The sequence below is a fragment of the Rhinopithecus roxellana genome, chromosome 8 (genome assembly GCF_007565055.1).
Source record: "Rhinopithecus roxellana isolate Shanxi Qingling chromosome 8, ASM756505v1, whole genome shotgun sequence".
Lineage (NCBI taxonomy): Eukaryota > Metazoa > Chordata > Mammalia > Primates > Cercopithecidae > Rhinopithecus > Rhinopithecus roxellana.
Window position 1 is genome coordinate 16,456,113 of NC_044556.1, and position 27,170 is coordinate 16,483,282.

The window sequence follows — 27,170 nt, forward strand, 5'->3', positions numbered from 1 at the left end:
GTTTCTCGAGGCTGCCTGGGACCATGATCAGATTATGAAGGCATCTCAGGCCCTGGAGCCAGAGGCAGTCGGGGTTGTTAAAGTGGAAGCTCCCTACTTCAGCCCCAGAAGCTGGGGCCGGGGGAAGGATGATGTGGATTGTTTTTGTTTTACCCCTTCTGTTGAATGTTTACAAATGCAAACTTGAGTTCTAATAAAGAATTGCATTTCCCTAAAAAAATAAATAAAACAAAGCATGTCCACTCGAGGGCCAATTCCTAACTTGCTGTCCCAAAACCACCCTTGTGACTGAAGGACATGAAATAATCTTGAAGGTGGGATACTGGGCATGTCGTGGAAGCCCTGAATTTCAGTACCAGTCATCCAGAAGAACTCGAGACAACACAGGCCTTCCAACTGGCCCCCTTCATAGAAAACAGAGGCTTCAACTGCAAAACAGGTTTACTGTTTAAGTATCAAACAAGATTATCACATAAAAAATAGCTACAGTGCTACGGTAGTGTATAAAGTGCTCAAGTGTCCTGAATGTAACCACGAGTCACCACAAGTCTCTCCCTGAATGAGAGACAGAGGGCAGGACTTCTCCCTGGCTGCTTCAAGAAAAGTCTTCCTTTGGGCTGATGAACATGGCCTGAGTGGGGGCTGATGAGGCACCCGGGTTGTCGTCCTCAGACAGGGGCGTGTTCTTGGGTGCTCCCCGAGATTCTCTGCAGGCACCATCTTGATTGAAATACCACTGGCTGGGGGGCGCCATGCCCTGGGTCTCTTCCCAGACTTCCTGGTTTGCCAAGGCTGCCTCTTTGCTCACCTCTGCGGAGAGTTCCAGCACCTGGCTGAAGCTCCTGTTGAGGACAGGAGAAAGAACAGCTTTCACCCTCTGAGGTGAAGCGCACGCATGTGGTAAACGAGGGGCTGCCATGCAGGGAGGCGAATTTTCACACGGCCCACATGCTCAGTGGGAAAGGAGCAGCAAAGAAGATCTGTCTGAAAAGACACAATCAGGGAAACCCCCCAAGAACAGCACCAGGCACAAAAGGAGAGACTCATTCATCCAAGAAATGTTCACAGAGCTCCGTGCTGTGCTGCTGCTGTGGCGGGAGTATCTGTCCCCTCCCAAACTCCCATTAAAAAATTAATCCCCTGGCCGGGCAAGGTGGGATTAAAGTGCTGTAATGACAGAATTTTGGGAGGCCGAGGCAGGCAGATAGCTTGAGGCCAGGAGTTCGAGACCAGCCTGGGCAACATGGTAAAACCACATCTGTACAAAAAAAATTTAAAAAGCTGGGTGCAGTGGCTGACGTCTGTAATCCCAGCACTTTGGGAGTCCGAGGCGGGCGGATCGCCTGAGGTCAGGAGTTCAAGACCAGCCTGGCCAACACGGTGAAACCGTCTCTACTAAAAATATAAAAATTAGCCAGGCGTGGTGGAACGCACCTGTAATCCCAGCTACTGGGGAAGCTGAGGCAGGAGAATCGCTTGAACCCAGGAGACGGAGGTTGGAGTGAGCCGAAGATCGCACCACCGGCACTCCAGCCTGGGCGACAGAGTGAGACTCCATCTCAAAAAAAAATTAGCCGGGTGCAGTGGTGCACACCTGTAGTCCCAGCTGCTTGGGAGGCTGGGGTGGGACGATCGCTTGAGCCTCAGAGGCAGAGGTTGCAGTGAGCTGAGATCACGTCACTGCACTCCAGCCTAAGCAATGAAAATGAAACCCTATCTCAATAATAATAATAATCCCCAATGTGGCAGCAGCGAGAGGTGGGGCCTTTAAGAGGTGACTGGGTCAATCAGGGTTCTGCCGTTCATGGGTGAATGAGTCATCCCGGGAGTGGGACTGTGGCTTTATAACCCTTTGATGTCTCCTGAATTGATCCATGGCCACCCACAGGAGAAAGAAATGCCACAGTGGCTGGCAGCTGTTTTGCATAAGTCCTTTTCCAATATTTTAAGCACTCGGAAAAAAATTTAGCATTGTAAAAAAGAGAAAAGATAGTCTTCTGGAAGAGGTGGAGAAAAGCGTGTGGTTAGAAATCTCCTGGGGGAGGTAAAAAAAAAAGGGGGGGTCTTGATGGGTTTTGGGGGTCTGGACCCATAAGGATATGTGCTCTGTGAAAGCCACGGCACAGTCCTTTAAGATCTGGGCCATTTCTATCAATCAGAAGTTCAAAAAACATCCTCCTGGGACCTTACCCCGGAAGGCGTTGAAAACAACACGGCTGATGTGAGGGCACCCATGCTGCTGGGTTACTTTGAGGATGTGAAAGATAGGTGACACCCTTTCTCCTCGAGCTGCTTGAGAACTTCCATGGATTTTTTTTTTTTTCCTGAGACAGGGTCTTACTCTATTGCTCAGGCTGTAGTGCAGTGGCATGACCATAGCTCATTACAGCCTTGACCTCCCCAGGCTCAGATGATTCTCCCACCTCTGCTTCCTGAGTAGCTGGGACCACAGGCATGCACCACTGTGCCTGACTAAGGTTTGTATTTTTTAAATAGAGCGGCCTGATGTGGTGGCTCATGCCTGTAATCCCAGCACCCTGGGCAGATCACTTGAGGTCAGGAGTTCGAGACCAGCCTGACTTTTATGGTGAAACCCTGTCTCTACTAAAAACACAAAATTAGCCGCGCATGGTGGCGGGCACCTGTAATCCCAGTTACTTAGGAGGCTGAGGCAGGAGAATCGCTTGAACTTGGGAGGTGGAGGTTGCAGTGAGCCAAGATCGTGACACTGCACTCCAGCCTGGGCAACTCTGCCTCAAAATAAATAAATAAATAAATAATAGCGACAAGGTCTCACCATGTTGCCCAGGCTGGTCTTGAACTCTTGGCCTCAAGTGATCCTCCTGCCTTGGCCTCTCAAAGTGCTGGGATGACAGGCGTGAGCCAGTGCGCCCGGCCCTTCCATGGATTTTTCCAAGTGGGCAATGGGCTCTTTTGCTCTTCTCTTGCCCCTGCTCTGCTTGAGTCTTACACTCTGTGAATGTAGGACCCGTCTTACAGCATATTTGATCCTCACTTCACCTAGAATCCCCATTCGCTCAAAAACGACTGAGAAGTGGGCTAGAAAAGGTAAATTAGCTGGGTGTGGCAGGACACACCTGCAGTCCCAGCTACTGAAGAGGCTGCGGCGGGAGGATCAGTTGAGCCCAGGAGTTTGAGGCTGCAGTGAGCTGAGATCTGCCACTGCACTCCAACCTGGGCAACAGAGTGAGAACCTGTCTCAAAAAAAAAAAAAAAAAAAAAAAAAAAAGGGCAAGGGAAGGCAAGGCAGGTGCTCTTGGAGATTTTGTTATCCACAATACGGATGACAATGACACCTGCTGGCCATTCTCATATCGTGTAACGTCTGGGAAAAGAGCAGCTCGCTCAGGGGGCTGAACTTCCTCTGAACTCTAAGGGGAACTCGGCACCACCCCAACAGGGCAGCCACCAACAGCCCTGAGCAAACAGGGTGCCACCTCTTTCTTAAAGCAGACAGCACTGAGCAAACAGGGTGCCACCTCTTTCTTAAAGCATTTTCCGAGGTACCTTCGGAGCTCAAGGTCCTTTTTCTCTGTCACATCCTTGAGTTCGCTCAGTAAGTCCAGCACCTGCACATTTTCTTCTGAATCGCCAACGTCAAGTGCTGCCAAGAGGTGCTGAGTGGTCACCAGTTCACACTGCAGAGCATCTGGAGGGGAAGAGGGATGGTGGGTGATGGATGGCAAGGTGCCCCATGCAAGACACACAGGAGTGGAGTGGCCGACAGGCTTCTCTCACAATGCTCGGCTATCGTGCTGGAACCGTGGAGAGTGCACAGGGAAGAAGCGGAAGCCAAGGAAGACATTCGTGCCTTCTCCGTCCTGTGCTCTGAGATTGTGGGACAGGCACGTCCACCATCCAGGAGGGCATTGGAACAGAACTGAAATGTCACTCTGGAATCCTCAACAGAAACCAATGCAAATGTGAAAAAGGCTGTGCTGTGCCAGGGAGGATGCCTGAGGCCTCCCAGCCAGACCACGAGCAACTGAAAAACAGTCATTGTTCCCTGTGCCACTGAGCAGAGGGATGCCTGCAACTGCGGGACCTGTGTCACCCGCACTAGGACAACACGCCCCCTTCCCCGACACACGTCACATCAAGGCCAGTCATACATGAGAGTCACATTTTGGGAGCCTTTTAAGCGCCGTATCAGCCAGCCTCTTCTCCCTCCAGCTGTGGACTGAATTATGCCCTCCCCAATACGTACATTTCACTCCAACCCTCCATTCCCAGTGAGTGACCTTAACCGGTAACAGGATCTTTGTGGATGGGGTGGAGTTAAGATGGGTGGGCCTAATCCAGTGACTGGTGTCCTCATCAGATGCGGGAAATTTTTTTTTTTGTTTTTGAGAGAGTCTGGCTCTGTTGCCCAAGCTGGAGTACAGTGGCGCAATCTTGGCTCACTGCAACCTCCGCCTCCCGGGTTCAAGTGATTCTCCTGCCTCAGCCTCCCGAGTCACTGGGATTACAGGCACCCGCCACCACAACTGGATAATTTTTTTTGGATTTTTAGTAGAGATGGGCTTTCACCATCTTGGCCAGGATGGTCTTGAACTCCTGACCTCGTGATCCCCTGCCTCGGCCTCCCAAAGTGCTGGGATAACAGGGGTGAGCCACCATGCTGAGCCTGATGCAGGAAATTTCAATAACAAGACAGCCAGGGAGGAGGCCACGTGAAGACGGGCAGAGAATGGAGGGACACAGCCAGAGCCAAGGAACGCCAGCAGCCACCAGCAGGTAGGCGAGAGACAGGATGGGCTCACCCGACAGCCCCTGGAGGGAGCCAATCCCATCAACGCCTTGATTTCAGACTTCTGGCTAAAATCAAGACTCCCAAAACTGGGAGGGAATATCTCTGTTGCTTCAAACCACCCATTCTGTAGTCACTTGGTATGGCAGCCCCAGAAAACTCAACACGGTCCCTAGGCCAGTTCCCAGCAACTACCTAAGAGACTGAGCGTTTTCTGAGAGTTACAGATGTGGAGGTGACCGCAGTTATAAAATCAGAAACCTGGCCGGGCGGGGGGCTTACGCCTATTCAGGAACCCAGTGCTTTGGGAGGCCAAGGTGGGAGATCACTTGAGTCCAGCAGTTCTAGATCAGCCTGGGCAACATAGCCAGACCTCATCTCTACAAAAAGATAAACAATAATTAGCCAAGTGTGCCAGGCACAGCGACTCATGCCTGTAATCCCAGCACTTTGGGAGGCCATGGCAGGCGGATCACCTGAGGTCAGGAGTTTAAGATCAGCCTGACCAACATGGGGAAACCTCGTCTCTACCAAAAATACAAAATTAGCCGAGCATGGTGGTGCGTGCCTGTAATCCCAACTACTCAGGAGGTTGAGGCAGGAGAATCACTTGAACTCAGGAGGCGGAGGTTGCAGAGAGCCAGGATTGCGCCATTGCACTCCAGCCTGGGCAACAAGAGCGAAACTCCGTTTCAAAAAGAAAAACTAGCCAGGTGCAGTGGTGGATGCCTGAAGCACTAGGAAGGCTACTACTCAGGAGGCTGAGGTGGGAGAATCTGAGCAGAGCCTGAGAGGTTCGAGGCTGTAGTGAGCTATGATTGCACTACTGCACTCCAGCCTGGGCGACTACGCAAGAAGATTCTACCTCCAAAAAAAAAAAAAAAGAACAATGGCAGGCCATGGAGACTCATGCCTATAATCCTAGCACTTTGGGAAGCCAAGGTGGGAGGACTGCTTGAACTTGAGTTCAAGTCCGGCCTTGGCAACACAGTGAAATCCCGTCTCTACAGAAAAAAAAAAAAAAATACAAAAATTAGCCAGGTTTGGTGGTGCACATGTGTACTCCTAGCTACTTAGAAGACTGAGGTGGGAGATCACTTAAACTCAGGAAGCAGAGGTTGCAGTGAGCTGAGATTGTGCCACTGCACTCCAGCCTGGGCGACAGAGCAAGACGCTGTCTTTGGGAAGATACCCGTTCTGAAGAGAATTTCAGATGCAGTGTGGCAGTTTTTTCACACTTGCCAAAGTTTTCAAGTTAGAGATTAGGTGGGAATCCTATGCCTGAAAGGGACCTCACTGCTCTGCTGAGGGGGAAAGCCGGGGTGCGGCTGGTGGTCTTGTCACCCTGCGACCACTAAGGCACATTTGTTGGGCGCAGGACTCAGGAGACTACAGGTTGTCCCTGCAAAATGCCTTTCGGCAGGACAGATCACTGTGAATCCCACTGCCCAAGGTTCAAATCCCAGTGTGCTTACTTACTCAGGGCTAGACCCTGGAGGAACCACAGCCTGACCAGCCCTCCCTATCCTCTGCCTTAGATGGAGAAGAGGACACTTGTGGCGATGACGTCGGGCCCACAGGAAGCACCCACACACTCCTCGCCCCGTCTGCTGCACACGCGCTGGGATGTCCCGTTTCCTACCTAAAAGCTGCTGCCCGTCTCCCTCCAGGTGGATGGACCTCACAGGCAGCTCGTGCCTGGTGGTGTCCAGGGCTGTGGCGAACGTCCTGTATTGCTCCTTGAAGCGTGTGGCCACTGCCTCGAAGGGGCTGAGCATGTCGATCTGTAAGCAGAAGGGATAATGGGGGGAGACCCTGGAGTCCCCTCTCTGGAAGCTTAACGGATTGTGCAGGGTTAAGATACAGCACTGCTCTTCACGACCCCCAAGGGGCTCAGAGCTCAGGAAGTTTCCAAGGGTGTGGTGAGCTCTCCCCAAGAGAGCCAAGTGGATGGTAGAGCGGCCCAGGCCCCTTACTGAGAACGCACATCTGCTTTCCAGTGGTTCTAGGCTTAGGCCCTAAGCTGGGCCCACCTGCTTTACAGCACTGCACCTAAACATCTGCCTTCCACAAGGCCATTCCCGACATGGCCCACTCCCATCCCAAACACGCTGTCTGGGTCTTCATGGGGGTTTGAAATGATATACAGTTGACCCTTGAGCAACACGGGAGTTTGGGGCATCAACTCCTGTGCAGTCAAAAATCTGTATATAACTTTTGACTTCCCCCGAATTTACTGATAGCAACTGTTGACTGAAACGTTACTGATAACAAACATTCAATGAACATGTAAATAGATTAGCATCTACACACACACACGTTTTACACACACACGTTTTAAGACGGAGTCTTGCTCTTTCTCCCAGGCTGGAGTGCAGGGACGCAATCTTGGCTCACTGCAACCTCCGCCTCCCGGGTGCCAGCGATTCTCGTGCCTCAGTCTCCCAAGTAGTGGGTTACAGGCACGCACCACCATGCCCAGATAATTTTTTGTATTTTTAGTAGAGACGTGGTTTCACCATGCTGGCCAGGCTGGTCTCGAACTCCTGACCTCAAGTAATCTACCCGCCTCAGCCTCCCAAAGTGCTGGAATTACAGGCATGAGGCACTGCACATATGTATTTTTTAGACAGATCTTACTGTGTTGCCCAGGCTGGAGTGCTGTGGAGTGATCATAGCTCACTGCAGCCTCCACCTCCCAGGGTCAAGCAAACCTCTTGCCTCAGCTTCCCAAGTAGCTGCGACTATAGGCATATGCCACCACACTTGGCTAATTTTTAATTTTTATAGAGATTGGCCAGACGTGGTGGCTCATACCTATAATCCCAGCACTTTCAGAGGCTGAGGAGGGCGGATCACTTGAGGTCAGGAGTTTGAGACCAGCCTGGCCAACATGGCAAAACCCTGTCTGTATTAAAAATACAAAATGTAGCTGGGCATGGTGATGCATGCCGGTGGTCCCAGCTACTCAGGAAGCTCAGGTATGAGCGTCACTTGAACCTGGCAAGTGGAGGTTGCAGTAAGCTGAGATCGTGCCACTGCACTACAGCCTGGGTGACAGAGCAAGACTCCATCTCAAAAAAAAAAAAAAAAAATTTTTTTGTAGAGATTGGGTGTCACTATGTTGCCCATGCTGGGACAAATATGTATGCATTCATGACATGCCTAACTTTTTCTTAATTTTTTTAGTATTTCTAGGCTATGAGGTTCAGCTGAGTTTCTTCAAATTGTCACAAATCTCTAAAACTTTTTCCAATATATTTATTGAAAAAAAACTGCATGTAAGGAGAACCTCACACTCAAATTCATGTTTGTTGTTTGAGGGTCAACTGGGTTTGTCTCTTTCTCTTCCATTCTGAGCTCCCTAAGGTCAGAGACCCTGCACTCAGTCCAGGGTCTAGCTGCAGGGGTGCTCACACGAAAATTTTGGATGTTAGGGGATGAGCTGTATCTCCCCAAATTCATACCTGACGTTCTCACCCCTAGTACCTTGGAATGTGCCCTTATTTGAAAATAGGGACTTTATCAGGGTCATTAAATTAACATGAGGTGATCGGGGGGTTTTGTGAGGGGTGCTAATCCAACGCGACTGGTGTCTTGTGGGGAAAGGGGGACACAGACACACACAAGGGGAAGGACATGTGAACAGACAGAGAAGACAACCATTCACAGGCCAAAGACAGGGCCAGGAGAGATTCTCCCTCGCAGCCCTCAGACAGAGCCAACCACCAACACCTCCATCTCAGTCTTTCAGCTTCTGGAACCATAAGACAATAAATTCCCGTTGTTTTGCCCATGCAGGTTGTGGGACTCTGTTCCAGCAACCACAGGAAACTCACTCAGCGGGAGGGGGGCCCACCTCTGCCTACCAGCCCTTTCTGGGTTCCAGGGGTTTGTTCCTGTCCTTCTCCCACACGGACGCCACTGACCACACAGCACTAGGAGTGGTGTGCCTCCCACCAGCACCCTGACCCTCCGGGGGGTCCCAGAGCGCGTTGTCCTGTTGCTGCCCATGATCATCGGGTGCTCAGGAAGTCTCCGCACAAGTGCATAGAAGCTGCGCGCCTCCCTTACTGGTTCACACTTCACTTCGCAACCTCATCCTCTAAAAGTGTCACCACAGACCAACACCAGGACCACAGCAAGTGTGGCATTAAAAGCCTAACACAGAGTGAGAAGCCAGTGAGCAATCACACCCTAGGACGAATGCTACCCGAAACAGTGGAGATGGGACAGATTCACAGGGAACACTCACTGGTCACAGAGTGTCACTTACAACTGACCTGGGCATCCAGGACATCTGCCAGCTCCCGCTTCCTCTGAGAGAGGAGAAGCCTGCGCTTCAGCTCATAGGCCTTTTTCTGTAGCTTCTCCTTCTCCTTACACATTATTAATAAATTCTTTTCTGCCCTTCTTTCAAACTCAGCAAGATTGTTCTCCATCTGTTAAACGTGAAAGAAAAGCTCAGGCCGGGCGCGGTGGCTCAAGCCTGTAATCCCAGCACTTTGGGAGGCCGAGACGGGCGGATCACGAGGTCAGGAGATCGAGACCATCCTGGCTAACACGGTGAAACCCTGTCTCTACTAAAAAATACAAAAACTAGCCGGGCGAGGTGGCGGGCGCCTGTAGTCCCAGCTACTCGGGAGGCTGAGGCAGGAGAATGGCGTAAATCCGGGAGGCGGAGCTTGCAGTGAGCTGAGATCCAGTCACTGCACTCCAGCCTGGGCGACAGAGCGAGACTCCGCCTCAAAAAAAAAAAAAAAAAAAGAAAAGCTCAGCCAGGTGGGGCCTCCCTCCCCATAGCGAATGGAGGCCACCCTTCCATCCATGGCATACGTGAACGAGGAACTGTTTTCACCTTTACGGATAGTAGCGTCAGCAGTAGTGTCTGAGACTCCATCATTTCCATCGCTTCAGATAAATCCTTAAGAAAAGAAAAAGACCCTCTCAATTCCTGATGAAGTGGTATAAATCCAGCTCTTTTCCCAGCAGGGGCAGAACTCTGGCTTGTGTGGATTTTCTGTATTCAGTTTGATATTTGGTAGTTCTCTACTGTAGTGGGTCTATTGCTTCTATTTTATTTTGTTTGGTTTTCTCCGGTGCTCTGAGATGAGAGAGGGAGGTCCACAACCTTCCTTCCCCTGGCATCTGGCAGGTGAAGAGACAGCGGCAGCTCGGTAGTCAAGGACAAGCTGAGGATACCCACCAATTTGGTGCTGCACCAGGACCAGAATGCAGTCTCCCCACCTGCTGGTCCCCCACCCACCAGTCTAGTCCTCACCTTAGTGAGACCACAGCCTAGCCGTCCTCCCACCAAGGGACAGAGCCTGGCACTGTGCCTTTTCTAGCACAGCGTGAGCACAGAGAAGTCCCCTGTCTCATTTCTTACATGGTTCCACATTGGTATCCACTACTGAATGTGTACTCGGGCAAATGTACACTCTACAAACGATCTAAGAACATTTGTGGTCTTGATTTTTGTCCTAAAGGGCATGGGTGTCTCATGTGTTCTTAGATCGGCGGGCACTCGGCACCTGGTTCAGAGCGGAAATCTAAATCGCACCTATGCAGCCCGTCTGTGGCCGCCCTCTTGCTTCAAACACTTACTGGGCTCTTTTTCCGAGGGGCAGAAAATGATGTCGACTCGGGTTTCTTTGCTATTGTTTTTGCTAACTGTGGCGTCTTTCTGATGATGCTTTTGTCTAAGATAAAGCACAGCATTTTTAATGGTGAGTAGCGTATCTAGACGGTCCCTGGTTGCCATTTTTTTAAATGATGGGTTTATCGGGATGTAACCTCATCATAAATTGAGGAGTAGATGGACTTATAACAGTCCAGCTTAAAGTTGTTCAACTTTGCAAGGGACAAAAGGCAAGTTTAATATCCTTTACCAAGGTATTAAGTATATTTTTGACGTACAATATTTTCAACTTACAATGGGTTTGTTGGATGTAACCCCATCATAGCTCAAGGGGCAACTGTACTTTGGAAGCCCACTGAGACCTACTGCAACCCCCAGCGAGTGACAGAAGGGGCAAAACAAATGATTTACCATTAATGGCAGAGAGATCCAGGTCAGGTGGAGCCGTGCCATGCCCTTCCAGCAACGTGGACTGCAGGTCACCCTTTCCGACCCCACTGCTATCTGCTGTTAAGAAAAGAATCCCCAAAAGTCAGCACAGTCAAGAGACACTCTCCATTGAAGCCAGGAAACGAGGCCGTGTTTTTGAACAACACCACTTGCTTCTAAAAACCCAATTTCGTCCAAGGTGGAAAGGCAAAAAAAAAAAAAAAAAAAAAACCCTGTGGAAATTCCCAGCCATCACCTTCACCTTGACTCTATTTTTAAAGTACCACTAGAAGAGAGAGACATTCTGTACAACCAAAGAGATGCAAATAAGCCTTTCTGCTAGTTTACAGGATGCTAAGGGTGGGATACGATGCCATACTCCCATTCTACCCTCTACTCTCTTCCCATCTTTTTTGTTTTGAGATGGAGTTTCACTCTTGTCACCTAGGCTGGAGTGTGATGGTGCGATCTCAGCTCACTGCAACCTCCGCCTCCCGGGTTCAAGAGATTCTCCTGCCTCAGCCTCCCAAGTAGCTGGGATTACAGGCACCTGCCACCATGCTTGGCTAATTTTTGTATTTTTAGTAGAGACGGGGTTTCTTTCACCTTGTTGGCCAGGCTGGTCTCGAACTCCTGACCTCAGGTGATCCACCCACCTCAGCCTCCCAAAGTGTTGGGATTACAGGCATGAGCCACCACACTCAGCCAAGTCATCTTTCCATCTTTTTTCTGCAGCTTCTGGACTGTTCGTCTTCCCTGGGAGTTCCCTTCGTCTTTTAACCTATATTCTAAACTGTAAAATTAAGCCTTACACTGTCTAAGATGGGCACTGGCATATAGCATGCTACCATTATACAAGAGCTCAGGAGTGCTGCAAACGCCAACAGATGGCATGTACGATACGCTGTTGTGTTAGGAACTAAGCATGAGACTATTCAATGAACAACTATGCAGCTGAGGAAATGAACGACCTGGAAATGAAAAGAGGAAGGTCACCGCAACTGTAGGGTACAACAAAACAACCATTTGTGTTGAAATTCTTAATCTGGAAAGATCAGCAAAAATCTGTTGAGAGCACATGCCTTCAGTGCACAGACTGGGAGCCTGGGGTGAGGAGGTGGAAATTTTTTTTCTTTTTTTAAGACAGAGTCTTGCTCTGTCACCCAGGCTGGAGTACAGTGGCACAATCTAGGTTTACTGCAACCTCTGCCTCCCAGGCTCAAGCAATCCTCCCACTTCAGCCTCCTGGGTAACTGAGAATACAGGCGAGTGCCACGACGCCCACATAATTTATTTTTTTGTATTTTCAGTAGAGATAGGGTTTCATCATGTTGCCCAGGTTGGTCTTGAACTCCCGGGCTCAAGGGATCTACCCGCCTCATCCTCCTAAAGTGCTGGCTGGGATTATAGGCGTGAGCCACCACACCCAGCTAGAGGTGGTAACTTTTTATTGCTATTGCTTTTGCCCTGGAATATTTTATCACCAGCATGTATAGCATTTGAACTAAGAAAATTAATTTTCTACAAAGCCATACAATGGAACTCAAACAAGCAGTCCTTTGAAATCATTATGGTGAGGTTTAAATTAAGGTTTCTTAGCCATGGCATTGCGAGCACGTGGGGCTGGATCCTTCCTTGCTGTGGTGGGGGGGTCCTGTGCATTGCAGGACATTGAGTGGCCTCCCTGGCCTCCACCCACCAGATGCTAGTAAAACCCCTTCCCCCAGATATGACAACCAAACACATCTCCAGACACTGCCAAAGAGTCCCCTGGGGGTCAGAATCACCCTTGAGTGAGAACTGGTTTTAAGGTGTGGCAGGTCCAGTCTCTGGTCCCCTGACCACACCAGCATTCCCAGCTTCATGCATGGCCTTCGACCCAATTAGATGGGGAAAAACTAGCAGGCTGGCTCTAGTGTGGCTGCTTCTCAACCATGCCTGGGAAGGGCATAGTACGAATTCTCACAAACATCTACACCAGGAATGGCAAATTGTAGCTCATAGGTCAAATCCAGCCTGCTTCCTTTGCTTGTAAATAGTTTTATTGGCACATAGCTATACTTGTTCCTCTATGTCTGGACTGGGGCTGTTTTTAATGTTACAAACAGCAGAGTTGAGTCTTTTTGTTGTTGTTGAGACAGTCTCGCTTGCTTGCCCAGGCTGGAATGCAATGGCGCAATCTCGGCTCACTGCAACCTCCACCTCCCAGGTTCAAGTGATTCGCCTGCCTCAGTCCTGCACCCTCACCCCAAGTAGCTGGGATTACAGGCGTGTGCCACCATGCCCAGTTAATTTTTGTATTTTTAGTAGAAATGGGGTTTCACTATGTTGGCCAGGTTGGTCTCGAACTCCCGACCTCAGGATGAGTCCTCACAGCCTCTCTAAGAGTCTTGCTCTCAGAGCACCAGAAGGAAAACAGTCACGTAGACAAGAAACTGATGTCACAAAGCAGTACCATGATGAATGTGGCTTTTCTCTTGGGCCACACAGGGAAGAAGTGATCTCCCCTTTTCTCCGCATCCCTGCTCACCTCCCCACATCCCCCCAGTCTGTCCTTACACGCCAACTCTTTGCTCACTGCTTCTGACCTTTTCCAGAAAGGAAAGAAGGAACTTTAACTTAGCACCCATGGAGACAAAATGTACTGCCGCACTCATCGCCGCCCGAGGACCAGGGCTGTTTCGCACCTTTGCTTTTCCGGAGCAGGCTGGATTTCCTTCCACCTTCAGACATCTTCCCTCGGGTCTGTGACCCATCTCCTGCAGGAGCCTGTTATGGGAACACATGACACTCAGAGGACAAGACATCCTCCCTTCACAACAAGGGGCCCTGATGTGGTCTGCACTGTGTTTCGTAACTGCTCTTACTTTGAGGCAGGGGAGACATTTAAAGAGGTTTGAAATTTTACCTCATATATACAGGACAAACAACTTTTGTCAAAATGTAGACGCTCACTTGCAGAGAACATAGGAAACTACCAAAATGTTTGCTGGTGATTCTTGACATGGCAGATTACAGATGACTGATTTTTTTCTAGACACATTTCAGTATTTGCTAGTTTTCTAGAGAGAACATATAACTTTGGTCATCAGGAAAAACAAAGTTTTTACACATACGTTGTCAAAAATATTTGTTTTAAGTAACACACGGAACACCGCCCTTCCAATAACCAAAAGCAAAACGAAAACCTTATAAAAAGCAAGGGGCAGGTGCAGTGGCCATGGCCAGGGTCCCAGCTATTCAGGAGGCTGAGTTGGGAGGATCGCTCAGGCCCAGGGGTTTGAGGCTGCAGTGAGCTATGATCACACCACTGCACCCCAGCCTGGGAGACAGAGCGAGACCAGAGCAAGGACATGACGATGCACAGACACCACTCTCATTCAGTATCACAGTGGAGGTCCTCAGATAAGAAGTAAAAGGCAAACAGGTTGGGAAGGAAAAGTAAAACTGTTTTCACAGACGTAATTTTTCATGTAGAAAATCCCCAAACATCTTCAAAACTGCTATTAAATTTAGTAAGTAAGTTTCACAAGAGTTTTCTTTCAATTTTGTGTGTGAACTTGACTGGATATGGGGTGCCCCGGACTGAACATTTTTGGGTGTGTCTGTGTTTACTAATGAGATCAGCATTTGAATTGGTGGATGCAATAAACTGCCCTCCCCAGTGTGTATGGGCACCATCCCATCCCTTGATGGCCTGAATACAACAAAACAGTGGAAGGAGGAGAAATTCATGCCTTTTGCTTCCTGCTTGCCTGGTTGAGCTGAGACATCTTACTCCATCTCCTCCTGCCCTCAAACTGGGACTTACACCTTTGGCTCCCCTGGTCTCAGGCCTTCAGACTCACACTGAACTAAACCACCAACCTTCCTGGCTCTCCAGCTTGCAGACAGCAGATCCTGGGATTTCTCAGTCTCCATAATCACATGAGCCAATCCCGCGTAAAAAAAAAAAGCCAATCCCCCTTTTATATATTCATATCCTTTTATAAGCATCTCTGATTGGTTCTGTTTCTCTGAAGAACTCTAATACAGCAAGGGTGCAGGATGCAGGGTCAATATGTAAAAGTTCACATCTCAGGTCAGGAGATCGAGACCATCCTGGCTAACACGGTGAAACCCTGTCTCTACTAAAAAAAAATACAAAAAACTAGCCGGGCGTGCTGACAGGCGCCTGTAGTCCCAGCTACTCGGGAGGCTGAGGCAGAATAGCAGGAACCCGGGAGGCGGAGCTTGCAGTGAGCTGAGATCCGGCCACTGCACTCCAGCCTGGGCGACAGAGCCAGACTCTGTCTCAAAAAAAAAAAAAAGAAGTTCACATCTCTAGCAATGAAGTAACAATGAACAAGTTTGGAGACTGAAATTAAAAGAGAGTACCATATACAATGGCACTAAACACCAAATGCTTACTTATAAATCCAGTAAAATATGTGTAAGATCTATAATCTGGAAGCTACAAAACAAAGTTGAAAGAAATCCAGGAAGATCTAAATATAAATGGAGAAGCATACCATGTTCATGGATTGAAAGACTCGATGTTATTAAGAAGGCATTCTCCTTGATTTATGGATTCAATATAATCAAAATCCAGCAGATATTTTTCTAGAAAATGACAATTCTAAAATCTCTATGGAAAGCCAAAGGAACGAGAAGAGACTAAATAGTCTTGGAAAAGCATAGTAGGAGGTCTCACATTACCTGATCTCACGACTTAGTGCAAAGCTACACTAACCTCAGTAGTGTGAAACTAGCATAAGGATGCATACATAGAACAATGGAAAAGAACAGAGCCCAGACACCATGCCCACATATATGGTCAACTGGTATTTGACACAGATGATGAGAAAATACAACGGGAAAAAGGAAAATCATTTCAATAAATGGGATAGAAACAACTGAACACCCGTACATGAAAAAATGAACTTTGATTTAAACATCACACCATACACAAAAACTAACTCACAGACTTAAAAGTAAAACCTAAATTACAAAACTCCAAAACAAAGAAAACTGGAGAAAATCTGTGATCTTGGATTAGGTGGAGATATCTTGGATAAGACTCCAAAAGTACAATCCACAAATGGGGAAAGTGATCAACTGGGCTTCATCGAAATCGACAACTTCTGCCTCTTAAATTAAAACACTTAGGCCGGGCGCGGTGGCTCAAGCCTGTAATCCCAGCACTTTGGGAGGCCGAGACGGGCGGATCACGAGGTCAGGAGATCGAGACCATCCTGGCTAACGCTGTGAAACCCCGTCTCTACTAAAAAATACAAACAACTAGCCGGGTGAGGTGGCGGGCGCCTGTAGTCCCAGCTACTCGGGAGGCTGAGGCAGAAGAATGGCGTAAACCCGGGAGGCGGAGCTTGCAGTGAGCTGAGATCCGGCCACTGCACTCCAGCCCGGGCACAGAGCGAGACTCCGTTTCAAAAAAAAAAAAAAATTAAAACACTTAATAGCATGAAAAGACATGCCAGACTAGAAGAAAATATTTGCAAAGCACCACAAAGAGGTGGTATCCAGAATACAGAAAGCACCCTCAAAATTCAATAATAAGAAAACAACCCAATTTAAAACTGGACAAAAGATCTCAACAGACACATCAGCAAAGATACAGGAATGGCAAATAAGCACATGAAAAGATGCTCAATATAATCGGCTATTATGAAAACACAAATGAAAACCACAATGAAGTATCACTTCACACCCACAAGACTGGCTAGAATGTGAAAGTAACAACTTGTACTCTTCATCTATGTGCCTAGTGGGAACATAAAGATGGCGCAGCCACTGTGGATAACAAGTAGTTTCTTGTTACCATCATATAGAGAAAGATGTTTTCATGTACAATTCACGGCTTGTAACTCCTATAAGCCCCTGTTACAGTAAGCAGGATCTTTCTGACCTCCCACACTCCCTTCACCTGCCAGAGAGGGTCCTGCCTCATACCCCAGAGGAAAAAATGCAACAGAGGCCAAGAAGAATCTGAACAGACAGGCCTTGCTGGGTTTAGAGCATATCCTTTTTGACCAATCACATTTCCACAGGGCTGTCCATGCTGCAATCATGCCTAAGTCACGAAGACTCCATAAAAACCCAGAAGGAGCTGGGCGTGGTGGCACGTGCCTGTAATCCCAGCACTTTGGGAGGCCGACGTGGGCAGATCACGAGGTCAGGAGTTCGAGACCAGCCTGACCAACATGGAGAAACCTCATTTCTACTAAAAATATAAAATTAGCTGGGCATGGTGGCGTGTGCCTGTAATCCCAGCTACTCGGGAGGCTGAAGCAAAATAGCTTGAACCCGGGAGGCGGAGGTTGCAGTGAGCCAAGATCGCACCACTGCATTCCAGCCTGGGCCACAGAGTGAGACTCCATCTCAAAAATAAAATTAAAAAAAAAAACACAAAAGGACAGAGCTTGGAGAGATTTCAGATCAGATAGCTGAATACGTGGAGATTCCTAAAGGGCAGTATGCCTGAACGGGCCATGGTAGCTCTGTGCGCCTTCCCCCATATCTCACCCTACACATCTCTTATCCTTAAAAAAAAAAAAAAAAAAAAAAAAAAAAAAAAGACAGGATGTCACTGTCACTCAAGATGGAGTGCAGTGACTCACTGCAGACTTAACCTCCTGGGCTCAAACAATCTTCCTGCCTCAGCCTCCCCAGTAGCTGGGACTATAAGCACCCACCACTACACCCAGCTATTTTTATTTTTTTGTAGAAATAGAGTCTTGCTATGCTGCCCAGGCTGACCTCAAACTGTTAGGCTCAAGCAATCTTCCCACCTTGACCTCCCAAAGTGCTGGGATTACAAGCCTAAGTCACCATGCCCAGCCACTTGGCTATTGAAAAAAAAATTTTTTTCAGAGACAGGGTCTCACCCATGCTAGTCTGGAACTCCTGGCCTCAAATAATCCTCCCATTTCAACCTCCCAAATTGCTGGGATTTCAGGCATGAGCCACCACACTCGGCTCCATCTGTATCTTTTGTAATATCCTTTATAATAAACTGGTAAACCTAAGAGTTTCCTTGAGTTCTGTGAGTCACTCCTGCAAATTAACTGAACCCAAAGAGGGGGGTCATGGGAATCCCGACTTGAACTTGGTCAGAAGTTCTAGTGGCAGAAGAGGGGCAGTCTTGGGGACTGAGCCCTCATCCTATAGGTTCTGATGCTATTTCCAGGTAGAGTGTGTCAGAATTGAACTGGAAGACACCCAGCTGGTGGCTGCTGCTTGCTGGTGGGGGAACCCTCTCACATATCGGTCACAGAAGTCCTGTGTTGACTGTTGTTGAGTGGGAGAGCAGGAAACACAGTCCGAGTTTTTCTATGAGCCAGCAATCCTCCTCTTGGGAGAAATAAAAACATGTCTATACAAAAAACCTGCACAAGAATGTTTACGGAGGCTTTATTCATAATCACCAAGACAGGAAATCAAGTGACTGCCTGTCAATCAATGAACAGATGAACACACTGTGGTCCATCCACTTGATGGAATACTATTCGGCCATAAGAAGGAACCAGGGCAGGCATGGCAGCTCATGCCTGGAATCCCAGCATTTTGGGAGGCCGAGGCAGGTGGATCACTTGAGGCCAGGAGTTCGAGACCAGCTTGGCCAACATGCCAAAACCCTGTCTCTACTAAAAATACAAAAATTAGCCAGGTGGGGTGGTACACACCTGTAATGTCAGCTACTCTGGAGGCTGAGGCAGAAGAATGGCTTGAATCCAGAAGGCAGAGGTTGCAGTGAGCTGAGATTGCACCACGGCACTCCAGCCTGGCTGACAAAGCGAGACTCCATCTCAAAAAAAAAACAACAACAACAACAACAAAAAAAAACAAAAAAAGAAGGAAGAACCTACCTGCAATACATGCAACAACAGAGGAACTTGAAAGGCACTCTGTTAAGTGTCAGGAGTCAGAGGCAAGGCCTGCAAACTGTGATGCCACAGATATGACCTTCTAAAAAAGGCAAAACTGCAGATTCTGAAAGCCAATCTGTGGTTGCCTGGGGGTGGAAGAGGGGCTGGTCCTATCAGAGCACAAGGGGATTTAGGGATGACTCATTCTGTAGCTTGATTATAGAGGCGGTTCCATGACTGTCTATGTCTGTCAAAACAGGCAGGACCCTATGCTGAAAAGAGAGATGCTGACTCCATGTAAATGATACCTTGATTTTAAAAATGGGAGGAAAAAACAGAAAAGATCTAAAGGGCTAAAATGTTACAGCACGCAGACACACGGGGGCGCTGTCACCAAGTCTTGGCGACAACATGAAAATTTGGAGTGTGAAGACTGTGACTCTTTGTTGGAAATTGCTCTGAGAAGAATATCTGCTCGTGCAAAGGTATCCTCTTTTCTCAAGCCAAATCTTAAGTCACAGGGTCAAGAGCCCACCAGCCAACCAGAGCAGAAGACAGGCAGTGGGAATTTGACTTAATTTTATCATAAACCAAGATTTGGAAAGCAGAGGGAAGAATCCAACCTTGACTTCACTGAAAGAAAATATCTAATATTATAATCTACTGATTGTTCACACCAACTCTCACATAAAGCACCTTCTCACATGGTTAAATATCTTTCATGCCATTAGTTTCAATGGTTTCATAGTATTTCATGGTGTGCCTACACGATAGTTCACTAAACTCTTCCTCCAATTCAGAGTGATCAAGGCATGTCATTTTTCCCATAGTTTTTCTCTAAAAACCTGTAGCTGTTTTTTTTTTTTACTCTCTTTTTTTTTTAAGACAGGGGACAGGGTCTCGCTCTGTCGCCAAGGCTGGAGTGCCGTGGTGTACTCTCAGCTCACTGCAACCTCCGCCTCCCAGGTTCAAGTGATTGTCCTGCCTCAGCCTCCTGAGTAGCTGGGATTACAGGCGCACGCCACTGCGCCCGGCTCATTTTTTGTAGTTTCAGTTGAGACAGGGTTTCGCCATGTTGGCCAGGCTGGTCTCGAACTCCTGGCCTCAAGTGATCCGCCCGCCTCGGCCTCCCAAAGTAGCTGTTTTTTTAAATACCAGCAAGACACCAAGAAGTGTGTGCTGGGCACTCGAGAAGACAGCTTCAGAATCCAGAAAGCAAATTAACTGGGTTGAAAGGCAAGAACAGCCTGGGCTCAAGGGCTCACGCTTGTAATCCCAACACTTTGGGAGGCCAAGACGGGAGGATTACTTGAGCTCAGGAGCTCAAGACAAGCCTGGGCAACATAGGGAGACCCCGTCTCTACAAAAACGTTTAAAAATTAGCTGGTGTAGTAGCACACGCCTTTGGTCCCAGCTACTCAGAAGGCTCAGGTGGGAAGACGGCTTGAGCTTGGGAGGTGGAGGCTGCAGTGAGCCGTGAACAAACCACTGCACTCCAGCCTGCACGACAGAGAGAGACCTTGTCTCAAAAACCAAAAAAAAAAAAGGTAAGAACGATATTATGTTTCAATGGAGATCACAGCTTCGTAAAAGAGATGCTTGTAGCCATAAGCCTCCGATGACAGAGACTCACAATTGGCAGCATGAAGGGCTGATGGTCTCAAAAGCACCTGGGTGAAGACCCCAAAATGCTTCCTTCAGGACCAGGTTGTAACCACCTCCCATGACTAGTTTCGGAATCCCAGTTACTCAGAACCACGCTCAGATCTGCTGCAAACGGAAGGTGAGTGCGGCCTTACCTTTTGGGTTGTCTTCTTTTCATACTGCAGATAACGGGACTCAATCACTCTTCCACCTGTAGAGACACACTGTTGGTGCACAACAAAACTATAAAGGACCGAAGACCCCACACACCCAGACCCCATGCCCCAGAGACCCACATGCCAGGGGCCCTCCCCACTCAGTGACCAGAACAGAGGTCACCACTCCTCCTTCTTGCCTCTGATCACATCCTTCAGCAGCCTCGAGCATGCATGGGACGCCTACTGTATGCAAGTCCCAAGCCATCTGTGGAGTCGCAGAGTTCCTGAGGAACTAAGATCAAGGAACACCCCACAGGGTCAAAGCTGCAAGTGCGCTCAGGCAAGCGGGAGGGGAGAAGAAAGAGCTTTCTCTGCCGGCCTCCAGGTGGCTTACTCCTTCCTCCCAGCTCATGTGACCCCAACGGCCCTTCCCCTGCCTGCGTGTGTCTAGGACTCACTCCTGGTACTATCTTTTACTCCCCCCGCCCCTTACTCGGTTTGGGACCCCCTGCCCTGAGACATGCCCAACACCCAGGCCCTCTTCAGACACAGCCAAATCCCTGGTGACAGCCCGACCCCACGTCTCCTTCTAGGGCTACTCCTGGGAGCATGACTGTGGATAAACAAATGCCACCTGTCACCTCAGCTTCTGGGGGTAGGAGTCTGGACTGGATCCGATTGGTTCCATTCTGTCCCCCAGCCCTCTCCCGGACCCCTCCCTCAAACCTGTTCCTCCCACCTCCTACGCCTGGCCCAACCCTCGGTCTCAGCTGGTGACCTGTTTCCTCCTTCCATTGGAAAGACAGAAGTGGCCCCAGGAGACCCTCCTGCCACTACATCCAGTCACCTCCAGTCCGGAGGGTTGCATCCCCCCGGCCCTGTGAATAGACCTCTGTGCTCCCAGGTAAAGCGCCCCCATACTGGGTGCTAAAGCCCAGCCCTCACTTCCACAAGGAAACTCCCCGCAACTCCCACCTCCCTGCCTCAGTCCCCACAGCTCCTCTCTCCACCAGATGCCTCCCCCCATTTCTCCCATCTCCTCGACAGCAAACACTCCAGAGTTCTTTACTCACCATCTCCTCTTCCTCTCCTTTCTTCTTCCCTTGAATCCCACCCCCCACAGTCCAGCTTGCAGACACACCACTGCACCAGAACACCTTTGGACAAGACCACTGTGACCTCCCTTGCTCCTGAGCCCAGAGGTCCATTCTCAGTCCTGGTCATCTGAGCCACCAGGTACAATCATTGCTGGCTCCCTCCTTCCTGAAATCTTCCGTCAGCCTCCAGCCGCCCTTCAGGGCTGAGACAGGCTGGCGTGCTGGATCCATGGGCTCAGGAAGCCTGAGTGCCTCCGGGAACCTTCTGAGCCCGGTGCCACCAGCAACTTGCCTACTACCCTTATCACTTTGTCACCTCTCACATGCTCTATTTGGCTGCTCTGCTGTGTGGACCCCCTTGTTGTGCATCCCCCTGCAGGCACCTCCCTCTCTCAAGGCTCTGCTCAGTTCAGACCACAGCACGCCTGCCCCTGCCTGCCATTTCGTCACAGCATCTGCTAGCGCACCCCACAGCCTCCTTATGGTTCTCATGCAAGGCCCACCTCCCCCCTAGAGCCCCAGGGGCCCGGGATTTTTGTCTCCTTTGCGTGCTGCTATGTTACACCACCTGACACGGGGTAGGCACTCAAGAATATGTCAAATGAATGATTCCAGGCCAGGCGCAGTGGCTCACGCCTGTAATCCCAGCACTTTGGGAGGCCGAGGCGGGCAGATCACCTGAGGTCAGGAGTTCCAGACCAGTCTGGCCAACATGGAGAAACCCTGTCTCTACTAAAACTACAAAAACTAGACAGGCGTGGTGGCACATGCCTGTAATCCCAGCTATTTGGAAGGCTGAGGCAGGAGAATCGCTGGAACCTGAGAGGCGGAGGCTGCAGTGAGCCGAGATTGTGCCACTGCACTCCAGCCTGGCGACAGAGTGAGACTCTGTCTCATTAAAAAAAAAAAAAAAAAAAAAAAGAATACTTTGGCATTGTATCAGTGCCATAGAGCTCAGAGGTTTGCCTTTGTACTGAAGAGACCCAGGGAGAGCGACATGCTCAATGTCACACAGCTTGAGAATTCAGTCAAGTGAGATTGTGACTTCAACCATATCTTTGCGCTAGTTGATTCTTCTGTTGAGGACTGGGGCTGCAGCTGCTACCTTGAGAGGAAAAGGAGGTGCCCTCAGAGTTAACAAGGATCCTGCAGTCAGCCAAAGGGCTGGGCTGTCAATCTGGGCAGCCTCAGGGCAGGAATGCGCCATGCCTGCAGAGCAAGCGTGGGTGCAGGTGGGTGCCCGGCAGATATGGACAACCGGGAGGCCATTCTCATGATACAGGTCTCTAAGGGCTGAGGCCAGGACCAGGTGGGGTCCCAGGGACAGAACCAAGCCACATAAAGAGTCTCCCCATGGATGGTGATCGAACAGCTGAGAGAAAGGATATCCCCAGTTCCCAGCAGAGAGACCATCCAGCCCAGGTCTTTCTAGTAGTATCAGCAAACAGTTTTGCTCAACAAGAAGGATCTCAGGCTTGGGCTGCCTTGGACGGTAGGGAAAGAAAAGCATTTTCAAGTTTCCAGAAAACTAGGATTCAACTGTTTGTTTTAAACAGGCTGGCCAGGCATGGTGGCTCACGCCTGTAATCCCGGCACTTTGGGAGGCCGAGATGGACGGATCACTTGAGGTCAGAAGTTCGATACCAGCCTGGCCAACATGGTGAAACCCTGTCTCTACTAAAAACACAAAAATGAGCCAGGGTGGTGGCACGCACCTGTAATCCCAGCTATTCAGGAGGCTGAGGCAGAGAATCGCTTGAACCTGGGAGGCAGGAGCTGCAGTAAGCCAAGATTGCACCACTGCACTCTAGCCTGGGTGACAGAGCGAGACTCCATCTCAAAAAAATAAACAGACAAATAAACAAACAGGCTGAATTTTCCACAGAAGCAATGTTATAAAGAAGGATACAATTCTTGTCCAAGAATGAGGTAGCTCATAAATATACCAGGTGTCATATGCGAGATTAACATGCAATGTTCAGAACTTGGGAATAAGTGGTCAGGAAATAAAAAGACAACTCACCCAGCGATGCTGAAACACACAAACCTTGCCTCACTTGGAAATAAAATCCTGCTCTAAGCTCGCTGAATTGGGCCCTGCAACACTGCATACACTGAGAAAATACCTCATTGTATCATTGTCTTGACCTCCAACGATGCACTCTAGAATCTACCATGCAAGCCGAGCATTTCCTTTGTTTTTTGAGATAGAGTTTTGCTCATCACCCAGGCTGGAGTGCAGTGGCGCGGTCGTGGCTCACAGCAACCTCCACTTCCCAGGCTCAAGCCATTCTCCAGCCTCAGCCTCCTGAGTAGCTGGGATTACAGGCACCTACCACCATGCCCAGATAATTTTTGTATTTTTAGTAGAGATGGGATTTCACCATGTTGGTCAGGGCTGGCCTCGAACTCTTGACCTCGTGATCCACCCGCCTCAGCCTCCCAACGTGCTGGGATACAGGCATGAGCCACCATGTCCAGCCACATTTCCTTTTTTTTTTTTTTTTGAGACAGTCTCACTCCATCGCCCAGGCTGGAGTGCAGCAGTGTGATCCTGGCTTGTAGGGGAGGCTGTTAACGGTGACCCCAGACCAATAGGTGGAAATCAGACGTACAGGCACCCCTCATGAGACTGACACGCTTACGCAGTGGGAATTTAGAGTTGGATTTTAGGCCGGGGGCAGTGGTTAATGCCTGTAATCCCAACACTTTGGGAGGCGGAGGCAGGAGGATCACTTGAGGTTAGGAGTTCGAGACCAGCCTGGGCAACAGAGCAAGACCCTGTCTCAAAAAAAAAAACAAGAGTTTGATTTTAGATAATGATCTCCATGGTCTCTACACCCACGCTTCCAGGGGACATGTCCTGGACACAGCCCATGACCCCCATGGCCGCAAGGGAAGCCACTGCTCAAAATGACCACCACCATTCTTGACACATTCCTCGCCGCAGGGCTGGGACGGCCAAATCCACAATCCCCAGAGGTGTGACTACAAGGAAGTAAAGCCATAGGCCCCCTTTTCCGGCCTGTTTTTTCCTTCCTCCAAAAGCACGGAATGAAAGAAGAAAACCATGTTCCTTAAAGAGATCCTGACACTGCTCACCTTGAACTCTTTTCTCCTTCTTCTTGGCGCTGCTAGGATTGGTGGGGCCGGTTGCAGGCTTCCTGCAAGAGAAGAGAGAGAGGTCTTGTTCATCTCACTGCCCAAGAAGCACAGGGAAGCCGGCGAGGTGCCTCTGCTAGTTGAAGCTCAGATAGCCCAGTCCAAGGGCTGCCTGAGGACAATTTCAGTGAGGCTGGGCCACCTCAACAGGAAGAGGGACAAAAGGAGTAGCCAGCCCTGGTCACCTGGGCAAGAAGGCATAGGTGAACATCTGAACTGAGAAGAGAGGAGGGTAATGAGAGCTCCGTGGGAGAGATCGCAGGAGATCTCAAATTATCCCTGGGTTCATTCATTCACCAGACATTGATGCACCTACTGTATAGCAGTAGAGACACAGTGGCGAACAAAACACAGAGCTCCTTCAAAAAAAGGGAAGATCAACATCTTGATAGGCAGGTACTAGGAGTGGTCCTGGCAGGTACCTACCTCACTTTGGGAGGCTGAGGCGGGTAGATCACAAGGTCAGGAGATCCAGACCATCCTGGCTAACACGGTGAAATACCATCTCTATTAAACATACAAAAATGAGCCGGGGTGGTGGCATGCACCTGTAGTCCCAGCTACCTGGGAGGCTGACACAGGAGAAAGGTGTGAACCCGGGAGGCAGAGGTTGCAGTGAGCCGAGATCACGCCATTGCACTCCAGCCAGGGCAACAGAGTGAGACTCCATCTCAGTAAATAAATAAATACAAATAAAAATAAAAATAGAATGATGCCTGATGTAATTGGAAAGAAGGAACCCTGAGATAGGAATCGCTGACTCATCTGCCATGGGGGTGCAGGAGAGGGAGAGTCTAGGATGACTAGGGGTTTCAGGGTTTCAGCCTGATCTAGTGGTAAAAGAAGGGATCCAGGAACAGACACCAGCAACACAGGAGGGGCAAGTAGTGAGGGGGACAAGTGAAGGGGCAGGGCCACGCCCAGGGCACTGTAACTCCTGCTCCCATTACCAAGGGCGGCTCCACTGGTCCCTGCGGCCACCTCCTCTGAAGCGGGCTCCCAGGACCCCAAAGTGAGACCCAGGCAATGCTGGGGACACTTCCAGGCCACCGTGGGGAGAGGCAACTTAGTAAATGTTCGCCAGGTGCCAGGAGTTGTGGTCGCCCACAGGCTCCTCCTAACCCGACAGCTTCCTAACTGTTAACACCGGCTTTTTCCTCCTTTTTCCTCGCTGCAAAACAAAGACACACAGGTCTTACATACGTCACCCCCGGGGCAGTCTCAGAGCCAGAAAGAGACAAGAGCACAGATTCCCTCCGGGGACTGAGCTAGGGCTGTGGCCTCAAACCGAATGGGCTCCTAGGTGAACCTACTGCGACCTGAGGGGGGTCCCTACAACCTGTGCGAGCCTCAGGTACACCTGTACCTGGGAAGTGCTACTGTCAATCTATCGGTTACGGCCAAGCGGCGGTGGAGTGATTCCTCTTGCTGTCCAGTTTCACTTCAGTTTGCACCTGGCACGATCAACACTGGCAGAATTAACAAAACTAGACAAATACAGCCTCAGGATCATTCATGCCTAGCTCTCGGTCACTATGCAAGTCACGTCCCCTCCCTTGGTCTCCATCATCTCCCCAGTAAACTGGGAGTACAGAATAAAGCGCATGGGAGGATTAAAGGGGACACTTTGGTCGCCCACCACTTGTTCACTGCATAACGGTAATTCCAAGAGCGACATCACAGTAAAGACCCAGGCGCCGATCTAAGCGCGTTTCAGCCTCACGCGACGCCTACGAGGTTGAGCTGCGTCATCGGCCCCATTTCGTAGCGGAAGAAGCGAGGCACCGGGCGGTCAGGCTGCTTGCCCGACGTCGCCCCGCGTCCCAGCTGAGGACGCGGAATTCGGGGCCGGTCGGGTGTCCGCGCTCCGGAGCATGCGCAGAGGCAGCACGCCATTGGGGTGTTCAGGGGCCCGTGCAGTTCCTGGAGGGGTCGAACCCGAACTCACCCCGAGGGTCCCCACTCCCCAACTCCGCTGCCCATACTCTCCAGCCCTCTGGCGTCTACAAATCCAGACCTGCGGGCGCCTCAACTCACCCAGCGCCGCGCCCCGAGGAATCCGCCATTTTCCCGCCTTCCACCTCAAGGCCCGACCCGCCGGCTTTTCAAAGCCGGACCCGCCCACTTGCTTGCGGGTCGGACCATTTGTGGAGCCTCAGGAGGGGTGGCTGCGAGGCGTGAGGCAGCGTCGGCTAAATGCGGAGAGCGCGGCCCCCGACGCGTGCACTGCCTGTCTTCCCCTCGCGCTTGGTCTCGCCCACCATCGGCGGTTGGGGGTTGTGGTGGTGGGTGGGGCCTCAGCTGTCGGAAAGTAGGGGCGGGGCTTTTCGCGATGTCCCGCCCCCTAGGCGCGCTGGCGTCACGCCCCCTTCCCCGCCCCTCCGGAACCCGGAAGCGGGAGCG

At 50.0% G+C, this 27,170-nt stretch overlaps 1 protein-coding gene across 3 annotated transcripts; it reads right to left on the reverse strand.

Moving 5' to 3' along the window:
* Positions 1-423: 423 nt before the first annotated feature.
* On the reverse strand, positions 424-27,102 carry HAUS8 (HAUS augmin like complex subunit 8). 3 transcript variants are annotated; one of them, XM_030936971.1, is made up of 11 exons: positions 26,805-27,102; positions 24,708-24,769; positions 20,506-20,561; positions 13,529-13,610; positions 10,824-10,916; positions 10,379-10,473; positions 9,630-9,695; positions 9,055-9,213; positions 6,414-6,555; positions 3,529-3,670; positions 424-842 (listed from the first exon to the last, which is right to left on the reverse strand). In XM_030936971.1, exons 1-11 carry the CDS (start codon positions 26,831-26,833, stop codon positions 596-598), a joined length of 1,173 nt encoding a protein of 390 aa, XP_030792831.1. In that variant the 5' UTR covers positions 26,834-27,102; the 3' UTR covers positions 424-595. The 3 variants fall into 3 exon arrangements, with proteins under 3 accessions (XP_030792831.1, XP_010359774.2, XP_030792832.1); XM_010361472.2 differs by having other exon boundaries at positions 10,824-10,919; positions 26,805-27,037; XM_030936972.1 differs by lacking the exon at positions 26,805-27,102 and adding an exon at positions 25,194-25,247 and having other exon boundaries at positions 10,824-10,919.
* Between the last annotated feature and the right edge of the window lie 68 nt (positions 27,103-27,170).